The sequence below is a fragment of the Palaemon carinicauda genome, chromosome 7 (assembly GCF_036898095.1).
Source record: "Palaemon carinicauda isolate YSFRI2023 chromosome 7, ASM3689809v2, whole genome shotgun sequence".
NCBI classification, from domain to species: domain Eukaryota; kingdom Metazoa; phylum Arthropoda; class Malacostraca; order Decapoda; family Palaemonidae; genus Palaemon; species Palaemon carinicauda.
Window position 1 is genome coordinate 81123042 of NC_090731.1, and position 16931 is coordinate 81139972.

Consider the following 16931-nt stretch of genomic DNA (forward strand, 5'->3'; position numbering starts at 1 on the left):
GGTCAACAGAACTGCGGCCTACGCTACCACTCGACAGTTTCTCGGAAGAAACCGATCGAGTGGGAGCTTCGGAGGAGGTTTGGGGCACGGAAGAAGAGCCCTTGAGATTTTCTCCTTTCGAAGAAATCTTCGAAGGAGAAATATCCTGCTTGGACTTCTTCTTCCGGCGCCGGGAAAACCTCTCCCTCTCCAACTGGGAGGTAAACCACTCCCTACACTCACCACATACGTTACTCTTATAACACCGTTGGCCCCTACAGTAAGGACACAAGGTGTGTGGGTCCGTTTCGACCGCCGACATATAAGTTCCACAAAGGTGGTCAGGTAAACCGGGACACTTACGCATCACAGAGGCCAACTTCACAAACACTCTGTCAAAGAAAAAGCAAACAAAAGATCAGTTAAATGGCTGTCAGAGAAGGCGAGAGTGACAGCAGACAAGTCCGTCTAGCACCCGAGCCGAGAGCAAAGTGAGCTCAGCACAGGTGTGTGTGTGTGGGGCGGGGTAGCAAACTACCCTCCCTACCCCCCCCCCCCCCGCTAACTAGCGGTGGAGTAGTAAACCCTCGTTAAAATTCTTATGGCTCGTCATTTCAGCTACGCCGAAAGTAATTACCCATGTCAAATAGCGTGGTTTGTATTTCAGTTACGGAACAAATAGTAATTTTTTGTGTATATATATATATATATATATATATATATATATATATATATATATATATATATATATATATATGTATATATATCCCTCGGTGCCCTCTTTCAAAAAATGCTTTTATTCGTTATTATCTTATTTCCGGTTATTGATAGCTGCATAATCAAGGTATTGACAGCAGCCCCCTACACTCAGTAGGGAGTGTAAGGGAGAGAGAATTAGGGTATTCTCTATAGAATTTAGAATATTGCCTGTTACTAGTGTGTAGTGGTTTGTTTAACTGTTATAACTGAAGGTCTGCAATGACTCATGGATGCCTTCATCGTCAGACTGATAAGGGCCAACTTGGAAAAGAGATTGGGATGACTGGGAATCCTGACGATTGGAGATCTGAGACTCCTGCTGAAAAAAAAGGTTTATGGTGACTGAGTTTTCCATATTCATGATATGAGTGAGATGAGGGAAAAGAATTAAATCATGGTATGTTAGAGTCCTGCGATCAAGGGAAAAACTGTAATGAGGTGTTGTATTGAGTAAAGTGCAATATTTTTCATACTGTCCCTTCAATGTGATGTCAACACTTCTGAAAGCTTACAGAAACTTTAGTGTAAGAATGAATTGTGTGATGTGATTTTAAGTAATGAGGTAAGACAGACACTGGCCCTCAGCTGTATTTTGGCATGCCATTTTTCAGTTTTAGCTGCCGTACTTCAAAGCAGATTGACGGCAGAGCATGACTGGTCAATATTAAGGCCATTGATTATTAACATTGGGGAATGTTTCGGTAAAGAATTCGGGCATTGAGGGTTCTCCAGTCATGGTCTTGTTAGGATTTTAAAGTTCCGTTTTGTAACTGTGTAGTGGTATATCTTGCATGTAGCTTAGTATTTTTCTCTTGCTGGTACAGTATGCAAAAGGGATGTTAATTTTGCCTTTGATTATTTTAATTGATATATTAATGTATTCCTAATAGTTTTGTTTCATTTACAAATAAATAATTTTTTTTGCTTGTCTTTATGAATACAGCATTTCATTTCAGAACCTCTCACTATGATGTCTTTTCCTCAGCCACTGTTTTCTTTAGTCAAGTTATCTAAAATTTATTTTCCCACACTGTGTCCAGTTATCAGTAAAAAGCAATATTTCCTTTCACCTAATGTTCTTATACTTTTACTTATGATCAGCAAGCTAAAGGCAGGAGAAGCAAACGGGTAAGTCAGGTTCTAGCTGGGTCCCCTTGCCCAGTATAAATCAAGGGGTGGTGCCTAGTACTCCGGTCTGTTGAACTGTTACACAGGTTTTTGGGTATTCCACTGTCGTATATTTTTTGTGTAGTGAACGTCGGGTTGTGGTCGGCATTCGGATACTAGGCAGTTTGGGTGCTACCTTTGGCCAAAGTTCGCAAACCACTACATCGCTATGCGGCGTGTCAAGATATACGTCCCCCTATATTATGCGATATCCTAAAAGGAAACTTTAAGGATATTCGCGCCAGAAGTTAGAATTCTGGAGACCTTAAGTTAAATTCTCTGGGAATATTACTGTAGTCAAATATACCCTAGGAAGCTACTGAAAGGAACCTTCCATCAGGACGACATGGCTATCTCACCCAAAAATAGATTTTTCGCTTCGCTCAAAATCCGTTTATTGGAATTTAACTGTGAAAAGGGAGACTAAAATTACACACAAGAAAGAATTAATACTTAACTTTCCAGATGACGAAGATGCTGGGGATTGCATGCTGAAAATTCCGAAAAAATTGGAAAAAACACCGGGCTAAGGGGGAGCACAACACTCTTAGCAGGCTACTAGAATAGGAATGGCGTCGCGGTAGTAGTAGGGAAGGAGATCCACTGGGTACCTAGAATGGCACCCCATTTCTTTTGCCACTCTTCCCCCTTACATCCAAGCGTTGAATCTATTCGGGGTGAAGATTGCCATGTGTCGTATCTAGATCCCCTGATATTATGCGATATCCTTTATTGGATACTCGCACCAGGAGTTAGAATCCTGGAGACCTATGGTTTAATTCTCTGGGAGTATCACTATAGCAAATATCCCTTAGAATGCTACCTATAGGAACCCTTCCATCAGGACAACATGGCCTGAGCCCAAAAAAAATTTTTATACCCTGCAATTTTATAAGCCCTAAACTCTGCTTTCATATGATTTGCATAAAGTATTTAGCTGTCGATTTATAGTTGCAAAAAAAATCTGTCACAAAAAACTAACCTGTATTACATGGTGATAGATTTGCCAAGGCAACAACTTCGTGTTCAGCAGCAACACACTGCAAAAGATTATAACAACTATCTTTCCCACCAGACACTAATCCAACCACCCGCATTCTGGAAGAAATTGATAAAAAGGACAAGTTATTTTCTTTTGGATATCTTATAAAATGTTATTTTCATTAGTAAAATAAATTTTTGAATATACTTACCCGATGATCATGTAGCTGTCAACTCCGTTGCCCGACAGAAATCTACGGTCGGGATACGCCAGCGATCGCTATCCAGGTGGGGGTGTACACAACAGCGCCATCTGTGAGCAGGTACTCAAGTACTTCTTGTCAACAAGAACTCAATTTTCTCCTCGGTCCACTGGTTCTCTATGGGGAGGAAGGGCGGGTTCTTTAATTCATGATCATCGGGTAAGTATATTCAAAAATTTATTTTACTAATGAAAATAACATTTTTCAATATTAATCTTACCCAATGATCATGTAGCTGATTCACACCCAGGGTGGTGGGTGGAGACCAGCATACATGTTAACAAAGAAGCTAAGTATCCCGTATTTCATTTTATCAGTTATTCAAAATAACAAACATAAAATAAATAAGTACCTGGTAAGGAAGTCGACTTGAACCATTACTCTGCCTTTTTTAAGTACGTCTTCCTTACTGAGCCTAGCGGTCCTCTTAGGATGCTGAACGACTCCTAGGTGCTGAAGTATAAAGGGCTGCAACCCATACTAAAGGACCTCATCACAACCTCTAACCTAGGCGCTTCTCAAGAAAGAATTTGACCACCCGCCAAATCAACCAGGATGCGGAAGGCTTCTTAGCCGACCGTACAACCCAAAGAACAACAATAAAAAGTATTCAAGAGAAAGGTTAAAAAGGTTATGGGATTATGGGAATGTAGTGGCTGAGCCCTCACCTACTACTGCACTCGCTGCTACGAATGGTCCCAGGGTGTAGCAGTTCTCGTAAAGAGACTGGACATCTTTGAGATAGAATGATGCGAACACTGACTTGCTCCTCCAATAGGTTGCATCCATAACACTCTGCAGAGAACGGTTCTGTTTGAAGGCCACTGAAGTAGCCACAGCTCTCACTTCATGTGTCCTTACCTTCAGCAAAGCAAGGTCTTCTTCCTTCAGATGAGAATGTGCTTCTCTAATCAGAAGCCTGATGTAGTAAGAAACTGCGTTCTTAGACATCGGTAGAGAAGGCTTCTTGATAGCACACCATAAAGCTTCTGATTGTCCTCGTAATGGCTTTGACCTTCTTAAATAGTACCTTAGAGCTCTAACTGGGCAAAGTACTCTCTCTAGTTCGTTCCCCACCAAGTTGGACAGGCTTGGGATCTCGAACGACTTAGGCCAAGGACGGGAAGGAAGCTCGTTTTTAGCCAAAAAACCGAGCTGCAAGGAACATGTAGCCGTTTCAGATGTGAAACCTATGTTCCTGCTGAAGGCGTGGATCTCACTTACTCTTTTAGCTGTTGCTAAGCACACGAGGAAAAGAGTTTTTAATGTGAGGTCCTTAAAAGAGGCTGATTGGAGCGGTTCAAATCTTGGTGACATTAGGAACCTTAAGACCACGTCTAGATTCCAGCCTGGAGTGGACAACCGACGTTCCTTTGAGGTCTCAAAAGACCTAAGGAGGTCCTGTAGATCTTTGTTGGTGGAAAGATCCAAGCCTCTGTGGCGGAAAACCGCTGCCAACATACTTCTGTAACCCTTGATCGTAGGAGCTGATAGGGATCTTACGTTCCTTAGATGTAACAGGAAGTCAGCAATCTGGGTTACAGTGGTACTGGTTGAGGAAACTGCATTGGCCTTGCACCAGCTTCGGAAGACTTCCCATTTAGACTGATAGACTCTGAGAGTGGATGTCCTCCTTGCTCTGGCAATCGCTCTGGCTGCCTCCTTCGAAAAGCCTCTAGCTCTAGAGAGTCTTTCGATAGTCTGAAGGCAGTCAGACGAAGAGCGTGGAGGTTTGGGTGTACCTTCTTTACGTGAGGTTGACGCAGAAGGTCCACTCTTAGAGGAAGAGTCCTGGGAACGTCGACTAGCCATTGCAGTACCTCAGTGAACCATTCTCTCGCGGGCCAGAGGGGAGCAACCAACGTCAGCCGTGTCCCTTTGTGAGAGGCGAACTTCTGAAGTACCCTGTTGACAATCTTGAACGGCGGGAACGCATACAGGTCGAGATGGGACCAATCCAGCAGAAAGGCATCCACGTGAACTGCTGCTGGGTCTGGAATCGGAGAACAATACAATGGGAGCCTCTTGGTCATCGAGGTAGCGAATAGATCTATGGTTGGCTGACCCCACAGGGCCCATAGTCTGCTGCAAACATTCTTGTGAAGGGTCCACTCTGTGGGGATGACCTGACCCTTCCGGCTGAGGCGATCTGCCATGACATTCATATCGCCCTGAATGAACCTCGTTACCAGCGTGAGCTTTCGATCTTTTGACCAAATGAGGAGGTCCCTTGCGATCTCGAACAACTTCCTCGAATGAGTCCCTCCCTGCTTGGAGATGTAAGCCAAGGCTGTGGTGTTGTCGGAGTTCACCTCCACCACCTTGTTTAGCTGGAGGGACTTGAAGTTTATCAAGGCCAGATGAACTGCCAACAACTCCTTGCAATTGATGTGAAGTGTCCTTTGCTCCTGATTCCATGTGCCCGAGCATTCCTGTCCGTCCAGTGTCGCACCCCAGCCCGTGTCCGATGCGTCCGAGAAGAGACGGTGGTCGGGGGTCTGAACAGCTAATGGTAGACCTTCCTTGAGAAGAATGCTGTTCTTCCACCACGTTAGAGTAGACCTCATCTCTTCGGAAACAGGAACTGAGACCGCCTCTAGCGTCATGTCCTTTATCCAGTGAGCAGCTACATGATACTGAAGGGGGCGGAGGTGGAGTCTCCCTAACTCGATGAACAGGGCCAGCGATGAAAGTGTCCCTGTTAGACTCATCCACTGCCTGACTGAGCATCGGTTCCTTCTCAGCATGCTCTGGATGCATTCTAGGGCTTGATTGATCCTTGGGGCCGACGGAAAAGCCCGAAAAGCTCGACTCTGAATCTCCATACCCAGGTAGACAATGGTCTGGGATGGGACGAGCTGGGACTTCTCTAAATTGACCAGGAGGCCCAGTTCCTTGGTCAGATCCATAGTCCATCTGAGATTCTCCAGACAGCGACGACTTGTGGGAGCTCTTAAAAGCCAGTCGTCTAAATAGAGGGAGGCTCTGATGTCTGCCAAGTGAAGGAATTTCGCAATATTCCTCATCAGTCTGGTAAACACAAGAGGTGCCGTGCTTAGGCCAAAGCACAGGGCTTGGAACTGGTACACAACCTTTCCAAAGACGAATCTTAGGAAAGGTTGGGAGTCTGGATGGATGGGGACGTGAAAGTACGTGTCTTTCAGGTCTAACGAGACCATCCAGTCCTCCTGCCTGACCGCTGCTAGGACCGACTTCGTCGTCTCCATCGTGAACGTCTGCTTGGTGACAAAAGCATTGAGAGCACTGACGTCCAGCACCGGTCTCCAACCTCCTGTCTTCTTGGCTACCAGGAAGAGACGGTTGTAAAAGCCCGGGGATTGATGATCCCGGACTATGACCACCGCTTCCTTTTGTAGCAAGAGCGACACCTCTTGTTGCAACGCTAGCCTCTTGTCCTTCTCCTTGTAGTTGGGAGAGAGGTTGATGGGAGACGTAGCTAGAGGGGGACTGCGACAGAACGGAATTCTGTAACCCTCCTTTAGCCACTTCACAGACTGAGCGTCTGCACCTCTGTTCTCCCAAGCTTGCCAGAAGGTCTTGAGTCTGGCTCCTACTGCTGTCTGGAGAGGAAGGCAGTCAAAACTTGCCTTTTGCGGACTTGGAACCCTTCTTGGACTTGCCACGGTGACTGTCTGCACGGGTACCTCCTCTGCTGGAGGCTCTGCCACGAAAGGGCGGGATGAACCTAGAAGCAGGTGTGTCAACTGCTGCAGGGCAGAAGGGTCTAGGCACGGAAGGTAAGGTTTTAGCCTTACGTGCAGAAGATGCCATAAGATCATGAGTATCCTTCTGGATAAGTGAGGCAGCCATCCCCTTAATCAGCTCCTCCGGAAACAGACACTTGGAGAGAGGGGCAAACAACAACTCTGACTTCTGGCAAGGAGTGATACCAGCTGATAAGAAGGAGCAAAGATGTTCTCTCTTCTTAAGGACTCCTGAAACATACGAAGCCGCAAGTTCACCAGACCCATCCCGAATTGCTTTGTCCATGCTAGACATGAAAGCATGGCCGAGTCCTTATCTGAAGGGGAAGTCTTCCTGCTTAAGGCTCCCAAACACCAATCGAGGAAGTTGAATATCTCGAAGGCACGAAAGACTCCCTTCAACAGATGATCTAAATCGGAAAAGGACCAGCAGATCTTCGAACGTCTCATAGCCAACCTGCGGGGAGAGTCAACCAGACTTGAGAAGTCGGCCTGGGCAGAGGCAGGAACCCCCAAGCCGGGTTCCTCTCCCGTGGCATACCAGACGCTCGACTTAGAAGCAAGCTTGGGAGGCGGAAAGACGAAAGAAGTCCTTCCCAGTTGCTTCTTGGACTGCAACCAGTCCCCCATAACCCTCAAAGCTCTCTTAGATGATCTGGCGAGAACAAGCTTGGTGAAGGCAGGCGCAGCAGACTGCATGCCCAGAGCAAACTCGGAGGGAGGAGAACGAGGGGTTGCAGACACAAACTGCTCAGGATACAAGTCCCTGAACAAGGCAAGGACTTTACGAAAGTCTAAGGAGGGAGCAGTAGACTTGGGCCCTTCAAAATCAGAGTGAGGCTCATCCAGATGTGCAGCTTCATCATCCGATACCTCATCATCCGAAAGCTGAGTTGTAAGAGGTAAAGGCAGAGCAGAAAGCTGAACGGCTGAATCCGGCAGTACGGGTGCATGCGTACCTGCGGATCCAACATCATGCCGCTGCTGGTCGGTCTGCGAGCTGGCAACAACAAAAGCAGAGGGCTGGTGTGTGGGAGGGTCTGCGGTGGGATGAGGAGCATGCGGTATGGTATGCAGAGCATGCTGTAAGGTATGCGGCTCATGCTGCATGGTATGCGGAGCATGCTGTAAGGTCTGCAGAGCATGCTGCATGGGCTGAGGAGAATGCCGCATAGTGCTGGAACCCGGCAACTCCTGATGCGGCAGCTCACGCATGTTAGCAGATGGTGCAGCAAGAACATGCGTCTGGCAGGGTGGACTGCGCATCGGTGGTGGAGCTCTCACAGGTGGAGTGTGGGAGCAGGCAGCCGCAGTATCTGCTGAGCGCACAACCTCGGCGGGTTGTAGGTTAACAGGAGCCTTCTCAGCATGATACTCCTGCATGAATGCAGCAAGCTGAGACTGCATAGTCTGCAGCATGGACCACTTAGGGTCTACTGTGGTTGGAGCAACAACAGACGGAGCAGTAGCCTGTTGAGGGACCACTCTACCTCTCTTGGGAGGTGTGCAGTCATCAGATGACTGCGGCGAGTCCGAACTGACCCAGTGGCTACACCTGGGCCGTTGGACTAGCTCGGAAGGGACCTTACGCTTGAGCAGCCGTGAGACCTTGGTCCACCGTTTCCTCCTGGAAACCTCTTCCACAGACGAGGAATGTAAGGGCTCATTCGTCTGTATGTGGATGGGACGATCCTTAACAGATACGTCCGCAACCACTGAGGATACATCCGTGCGCCGATCAAGGCCTGCCGAACCCTTTGGTCCTTCGACATTGCTTCTCCCCTGGGCTTGGGAGCTTGCAAGAGGTCCCGGACTGGGAGGACGACTGGCACACACAGATGTACCCTCATGCGCAACACTGACACTGACACTTTGCACATCACTAGCACTAACACTTCCCACTGCACTTTTCGCTTTCAGCTCTCTGACATCTGCCAAGAGCTGATTACGGTCATTAGCCAATGACTCCACTTTGTCACCGAGAGCCTGAATGGCACGCAACATATCCGCCATACCAGGCTGAGCACTCGTAGCAGGTTCGGGAGTCACCACCACAGGGGAAGGAAAAGGTTGAGGGGCATGGGGAGAGGAAAAATCCACAGAGCGAGAAGAACTCCTCCTATTTCTCTCCTTCTCTAACCTATGTGCATATCTAAGGAATTCGTTAAAATCAAATTCCGAAAGCCCAGCACATTCCCCACATCGATCTTCCAATTGACAGGATTTACCCCTACAATTGGAACATACGGTGTGAGGATCTATAGAGGCCTTCGGAAGACGCCTAGTACAAGTCCTAACACTACACTGCCTGTACTTAGGTACTTGAGACTGGTCAGACATCTTGAATTTAGAAGTAGTCAAGGGGGAATTCCAAAATCTAGCAAAGTTCGTTACCAATTAAACTAAATTAATTCCAAAAGCTTGCTAAGCTAATGAGAAAGCTTCCTGAATAGCGAAGGCTAAAACTTTAGAGCAAATACATCACCAAATCGTGAACAAAGACTCCAAAATCAACAGCGTATCCAAGTAGGTCTTGCTGGCGGCACGACAGAGGAAAAATTGAGTTCTTGTTGACAAGAAGTACTTGAGTACCTGCTCACAGATGGCGCTGTTGTGTACACCCCCACCTGGATAGCGATCGCTGGCGTATCCCGACCGTAGATTTCTGTCGGGCAACGGAGTTGACAGCTACATGATCATCGGGTAAGATTAATATTGAAAAAACCCATGTACTTCATCCCACAGGGTTAAAGAATATAAAAAACATAACAAATTTGGAAATAATTTGTATTTATCCTAACTATACTGTACAAACTTTGAGCTCTTTATAGTGGATATTATTTTGGCAAATGCTGAAAACGAAAGACTTCTTAGCGAGGTATAACTACCCACCACTAGTTAGCGAGCAGGCAGGTAGCGGGGGTAGACTAGCTGCCCCACTTACACACTTAATGGTTGAGTTACATCACTTTCTGAATTTCCAGGGGATTAGATGATGGCAGGTCATGTATGTGCAAAGAGCTCGAGGTCTGCATAGTTAAGAAAAATAAAAGTTATTTCCAAATTTATCCTTTGTTCGGACACAAATACAAACTTTCACTCTCAACAATGGAGACTCATCCTAAGGTGGGTGGTAGTCCTAAAACCAACTGGCCGATTCTTGTCCCAGGGTGTTGATCTTTACTTCACACAAGGTTAATATATACACCCTGATACATCGCTAATTTTCTGAAAGTGTGAGATAATTTACCGGCCTAGGCAATTCAGTGAATGTGTGAGAACTCAACAATGTGACTTGACCAGGTAAGGTAATATTTGGAGCTAATCTCCACACTTGACCTATACATTGCCCAATTCCACCTCGCCGGGATATCAGGGACATAACAAATATATCTGCAATTATCAGGTTGCTCAAGGGATAATGGTACCCACTTTCAATTAGAGGATGTCAGCTTGCAGAATTCCTCAGTTGCTCGACCCCAAGAGAGAAAAGGGAGAAAGATGAAAAGGCCAGTCACTCGCACATTCATTCTAGTCTTATACTGGGTAACATCTGCCCTCAACCAACTGCTACTTGTCCTACAAGGAAGCCAATATGTTTGCAGCCACGTTTTGTGCAGCCACCACAGGACCTATGGAAAACGTGCCCCAGTTTCTGGTGGTTACGTCTTGCAGGTAATGGACTGTGAAGGTTGTATGACATATCCACAAGCCCGCTTGTAATACAGTACCTGCCCCACAAAAAACGGATTTTGAGCGAAGCGAAAAATCTATTTTTGGGTGAGATAGCCATGTCGTCCTGATGGAAGTTCCTTTAAGAGTAGCTTCCTAGGGTATATTTGACTACAGTGATATTCCCAGAGAATTTTACCTTCAGGTCTCCAGAACGCTAACTCCTGGCACGAATATCCCTAACTTTTCCTTTTAGGGATATCCCATAATATCAGAGGACGTATTCTTGACACGCCACATAGCTATCTTCACCCCGAATAGCGTTTACGCTTAGAGGGGGAAAAGTGGCAAGAAAACGAAAGGGAGCCGTTAATAAGGTACAGTGAGCCCTCGTTTATCGCGGTAGATAGGTTCCAGACCCGACCGCGATAGGTGAAAATCCGCGAAGTAGTGACACCATATTTACGTATTTATTTAACATGTATATTCAGACTTTTAAAACCCTCCCTTGTACGTAGTACTGTTAACAAAATACCCTTTAATGTACAGAACACTACAGTACTACAGTACCCTAAACTAAAACAGGCACAAATATTAAAGGCGATTTTATATCATGGGTTTCCTAAACACGCCAAAAAGCACGATAAAAAATGGCATATTAGTAAGTAGAGTCCAGCGATGACGATTTCCCACGGCGCCCGCCGAAGGGAGACCGAAGGACCAAGGGAGAGATCGCGACCCATGAAAAGTCATCGTAGTGGCCTGAGACCACACGGAGAAGTTGTCGTACAATGAGTGGACTTCCTACACACACACAGCACAAACACTGAAAAGGAAACTTACTGTATTTCTATACTCAAATATATACATAAACATAAGAATGTTTACATATATATTAAGTATAAGAAAAGTAAGTAATTAGTAAGACAAAGCATTAATGGCTGCCATGCGAGGACTCGACAGAGACGTCTGTTCATTGTCCGAGCCAAAAGTGAAGTGAAGCAGTTCACCAGTGTGTGAGGGGGGAGGGGTAGTTAGCTACCACTCCCCCCCCCCCCCGCTAACTAGCGCGGGGGTAATACACCCTCGTTAAATTCTAATGGCTCGTCCTTTCAGCTACGCCGAAAGTAAACCCCCTATGTAAATAGCGTGGTTTGTATTTCGGTTACGGAACAAACAAAGTTCCAAGAGAAGAAAAAAGGGTACTAGGATTAAGGGAATGTAGTGGTAGATCCTTCCCCCACTACTACACTTGCTGCTACGAATGGTCCCAGAGTGTAGCAGTCTTCATAAAGAGTCTGGACACGTTTCAAGTAATGTGAGGCGAACACAGATTTACTCCTCCAAAAGGTTGTGTCCATAATGCTCTGCAAAGAACGATTCTGCTTGAAAGCTACAGAAGTTGCTACAGCTCTAACTTCATGCATCTTCACTTTCAGCAGTTTGAGGTCTGCCTCACCACAGTGTGAGTGAGCCTCTCTTATCAAGAGCCTGATAAAAAATGATAGGGCGTTTTTTGACATCGGTAACGAGGGCTTCTAGACCGAACAACAAAAAGCTTCTGACTTGCCTCGTAATATTTTAGTTCTGTCCAGATAGAACTTCAGTGCTCTTACAGGGCACAGGACCTTCTACAATTCTTCACCAACCACATCGGAAAGGTTCGGAATCTCGAAAGACTTAGGCCATGAATGAGAAGGGCGTTCGTTCTTGGCCAGGAATCCTAGTTGCAAGGAGCAGATAGCTTTGCTGTTTCTGAAGCCAATATTCTTGCTAAAAGCATGAACTTCACTGACTCTCTTAGCAGTCGCCAGACTAACCAAGAACAGAGTCTTCAAAGTGAGATCTTTAAAAGAAGTCGAGTGTAAGGGCTCAAACCTGTCACTCATGAGGAACTTCAAGACAACATCCAGATTCCAGATTGGTGATTCTTGTTGTGGCTCCTTAAATGTCTCAAAGGATTTGAGAAGATCCTGTAGGTCTTTATTACTAGAGAGGTCCAAGTTTCTGTGCCTGAAGACGGCCGCTAACATACTCCTGTACCTCTTGATGGTAGAGGAAGAAAAATGACAAATTCGAAGATAATTTGCATTTTTCCTAACCATACAAACCTTAGCTATTTACATTGGGTTTACCTTTTAGCGCAGCTGAAATGACGAGGCAATAGTTTTAACGAGGGTTAATTACCCCCGCGCTAGTTAGCGGGGGGTAGGGGAAGGGTAGCTTGCTACCCCTCCCCCCCACACACCGGTGACTTGCTTCACTTCACTTAGAGGTAGGACTTGACTTGGGAGTCAGGGATGGCGGGCACATATGTGTAAATAGCTAAGGTTTGTATGGTTAGGAAAAATACAAATTATCTTCGAATTTGTCATTTGTTCCGTAACCGAAATACAAACCACGCTATTTACATTGGGTGACTTACCCCTTAGGAAGGGTGGAAAGTCCCCAGCCTTACTGACTTCGGCTTGCCCGGGAGCTCGATCCCTCAGTGAGCAGCACTAGAGAAAGGGAGCCCCTGTACCTCACAAGTTCCTAGCATCGCTAGGAACGAGTGGCCTACATAAGCAGTGTGTGGAGGAGAGTGTGACTCGTCCTATGAAGTTGACCTTGAGACCTTCAGATAGGAATTCTAGGATAGGACGTTCCCAATACTACCTCGTCAGGGTATGGGAGACGCAACAGTATTAAGCTTAATACTAGGAGCACAAAGAAGCATGGGTTACCTGCAGAGGTCGAGGTCAGCTATGCGAGGACCAGGCTGCTGCTTCCCCAAGAGAGGGGAGAATGAAGAAAGAAGTAAGAGTCAGACATAATCTTTCTATCACGCACACTAAGACCGGGTAACATCGCCCTCAACCTACTGCTACTTGTCCAAGGAGCCTGAGGTTAGACCAGCTGTTGTGCAGCCACCACAGGGCCGATAGAAAACGTATCGAGGCTCCTGTGGGTCACGTCTTGCTGGTAGTGGGCTGTGAAGGTCGTCTGACGCTTCCAGACCCCAGTTTGAAGTACCTGCGTCACAGAGAAGTTTCTCTTGAAGGCCAGGGATGTAGCAATACCCCTGACATCGTGTGCCCGAGGGCGACGTGACGTAGGAGGGTCCGGATTCAAGGCATGGTGGATAACCCTTCGAATCCAAGCTGAGATGGTGTTCCTGGTGACCCTCCTCTTAGTCCTGCCTGTGCTCACAAACAAAGCTCGCACTTGAGGACGGACTGCAGCCGTTCTCTTCAAGTAGTGCCTCAGACACCTCACTGGACATAGTAGCAGCTGGTCTGGATCGCTTGTTACGGAACGGAGACTCGCGATCCTGAAAGAGTCGAAGCGAGGATCCGGCACTCCTGGATTCTGAGTCTTGGCAACAAACTCAGGGACGAACCTGTACGTTACCTCCCCCCATCCCCTTGAATGGGCGATGTCGTACGAGAGACCAAGAAGTTCACTAACCCGCTTGGCCGAAGCCAAAGCGAGTAAGAAAGCCGTCTTCCAAGACAGGTGGCGATCGGAGGCCTGGCGTAATGGTTCGAAGGGAGGTCTCTTAAGAGACCTGAGGACTCGAACCACGTTCCAAGGAGGAGGTCTCACTTCCGACTGGGGGCAGGTAAGCTCATAGCTACGTATGAGTAAAGAGAGTTCTAGCGATGAAGAAATATCCACGCCCTTCAGTCTGAAGGCCAAGCTTAAGGCTGAGCGATAGCCTTTCACTGCCGAGACAGAAAGGCGCATTTCTTCCCGCAGATAAACGAGGAAGTCCGCTATTGCTGGAATAGTGGCATCGAGTGGAGAGATACCCCTTCCACGACACCAACCGCAAAAGACTCTCCACTTTGCTTGGTAGACTCCCTCAGAGGACCTTCGCAGGTGCCGAGACATTCTCTCCGCAACCTGTTGCGAAAAGCCTCTCTCCGCGAGGAGACGCTGGATAGTCTCCAGGCGTGAAGCCGAAGCGAGGCTACGGCCCTGTGAGGGACGCCGGAGTGGGGTTGTCTGAAAAGCTTGTGTCGTGGAGGAAGCTCCCTCGGGAGCTCCGTCAGGAGCTGCTGAAGGTCCGGAAACCATTCCGCGTGATGCCATAGCGGAGCTACCAGAGTCATCGAAAAGTTGACCGATAGTCTGGTCCTGTTGAGCACCCTTCTCATCAGACAGAACGGTGGGAAGGCGCACACATCGATGTTGTCCCACCGTTGCTGGAAAGCATCTTGCCAGAGTGCCTTGGGGTCCGGGACTGGGGAGCAGTACAGGGGCAGCTTGAAGTTCAAAGCTGTCACGAACAAGTCCACAGTCGGGGAACCCCACAAAGTCAGGACTTTGCTGGCTATCTGAGGATCCAAAGACCACTCGGTACTCACTATCTGCGAGGCCCTGCTCAGACTGTCGGCGAGCACATTCTTCTTGCCAGGAATGAAGCGAGCTGATAGTGTTATCGAGTGGATTTCGGTCCACCTCAGAGTCTCTACTGCAAGATGGGATAGCTGCTGCGAAAAAGTGCCTCCCTGCTTGTTGATATAAGCCACTACCGTGGTGTTGTCGCTCATCCCCACTACGGAGTGACCCGCCAGGGACCGTTGGAACTGCTGAAGAGCCAGAAAGACGGCCTTCAATTCTAGCAGGTTGATGTGTAGGCACTTTTCTGATTCTGACCAAAGGCCTGAGGCCCTCTGGTTCAGAACGTGCGCCCCCCACCCTTCTTTTGACGCGTCCGAAAACAGAGTCAATTCCGGGGGGAGGACGGGAAGACTCACTCCCTTCCGCAGGTTCTCGTCGACCAGCCACCACCGCAAATCCGTCTGTTCCAGAGACCCCATTGGGATCAGAATGTCCAGAGAATCGGATCCTTGATTCCACCGGGACTTGAGCCGCCATTGAAGGGATCTCATCCTGAGGCGGCTTTTTGGAACCAGACGAGCCAGGGAGGATAGGTGACCTAAGAGACGCAACCACGACTGGGCGGGGAATTCTTCTCGCCTGAGGAAGGGTTCCGCCACCCTCCTCAGCCTTGCTATCCGGTCGTCTGATGGAAAGGCTTTGTGGAGATTGGTGTCTATTAGCATGCCTAGATAAACTAGTCGTTGGGACGGCTGCAGAGAGGACTTCTCGAGGTTTACCACGATCCCCAGATCCTGGCAAAGATCCAGAAGCCTGTCTCAGTGCCGAAGAAGGGTCGACTCCGAGTCTGCTAGGATCAGCCAATCGTCCAGATAACGAAGGAGACGAATGCCGTTCCTGTGCGCCCAAGATGAAATCAGGGTGAACACTCTGGTGAACACCTGAGGAGCTGTGGAGAGACCGAAACACAGCACCTTGAACTGGTAGATCTTGTCGTCTAGGCAGAATCTCAGGTACTTCCTGGAAGACGGATGGATTGGGATCTGGAAGTACGCGTCCTTTAGATCCAGTGTGCACATGAAGTCTTGTGGTCTCACCACAAGTCTGACCGTGTCTGCTGTCTCCATGCTGAACCGGGTTTGCTTGACAAACCCGTTCAGAGCTGAGAGGTCGATGACAGGTCTCTAGCCTCCAGTAGCCTTCTTTACAAGAAAGAGTCGACTGAAGAAGCCTGGGGAGCCGTCGACGACCTCCTGGAGAGCACCCTTCTCGAGTATGGTCTCGACTTCGGCCTGAAGGGCCAGCCCCTTTGCCGATCCCGTGGCATAGGAGCTCAACGACACTGGATTCGCTGTCAGGGGAGGTTGAGATGTTGTGAACGGGATGCGATAGCCTTGGCCGATCACTGAGACCGTCCAAGCATCGGCCCCGTGTTGCTGCCACCTGCGGACGCAACGCTGAAGGCATCCCCCCACAGGTGGACACGCAGGGGGACTGCCACCCCTAGGGCTTGCGGCCGCGGCTGCGGCCGCCACCCCTAGGAGTCTTGTCTCCCCTGGAGGACTTACCGCCCCTCTTGACCTTGGCTGAAAAGGGCTGGGGCTTAGACACCACCTTCTTAACTGCCGGTGCCTGCTTTGGAGCCTTACGAGGCTGCTGCTGCTGTTGCGGTGGAGCTGGAGGCTTATAGGGCTGAGCTGTAAGGGCCCTATGGAGGAGGGAGTCCGTGCTGGATTTCCTCCACCTCTCAGCCATTCGCTCCATGTCTTGAGGCTCAAACAGGTTCTCCCCCAGAAGGGAAGCATGTCGGAGCCTACACACATCCACGGCGGGGACCTTCGGATGGAATCTCTCGGACAAAGCATCGCGACGCTTCAACACCGAGTTGGCCCACAGGGTGGTAACCTGGTGCGCCAAAAACTCGATGGAGCAGGTGCCCGAGAGCAAGAAGGTCTCCAGGGCCTTCCTATTGGTCTCCTTGGACAAGTCCTCCGAGCGCAATAGGATGCCCAGAGATCCTAGCCAAAAGTCCAGCCATGAAGTGGCCTGCATGGCA

The 16931-nt window shown here is 48.2% G+C and overlaps 1 protein-coding gene across 3 annotated transcripts in view; it reads right to left on the reverse strand.

Moving 5' to 3' along the window:
- Positions 1-16931, reverse strand: part of LOC137643945 (uncharacterized) — a 648304-nt gene that overhangs the window by 568047 nt on the left and 63326 nt on the right. For 2 of the 3 annotated variants that reach the window (XM_068376721.1, XM_068376722.1), the window contains exon 2: positions 2888-3003. In XM_068376721.1, the coding sequence (XP_068232822.1) occupies positions 2888-3002 (115 nt within the window). In that variant the 5' untranslated portion in view covers position 3003. Of the gene's footprint in view, positions 1-2887; positions 3004-3098; positions 3125-16931 lie in introns of those variants that run through there. The other variant, XM_068376720.1, reaches the window with a different exon arrangement.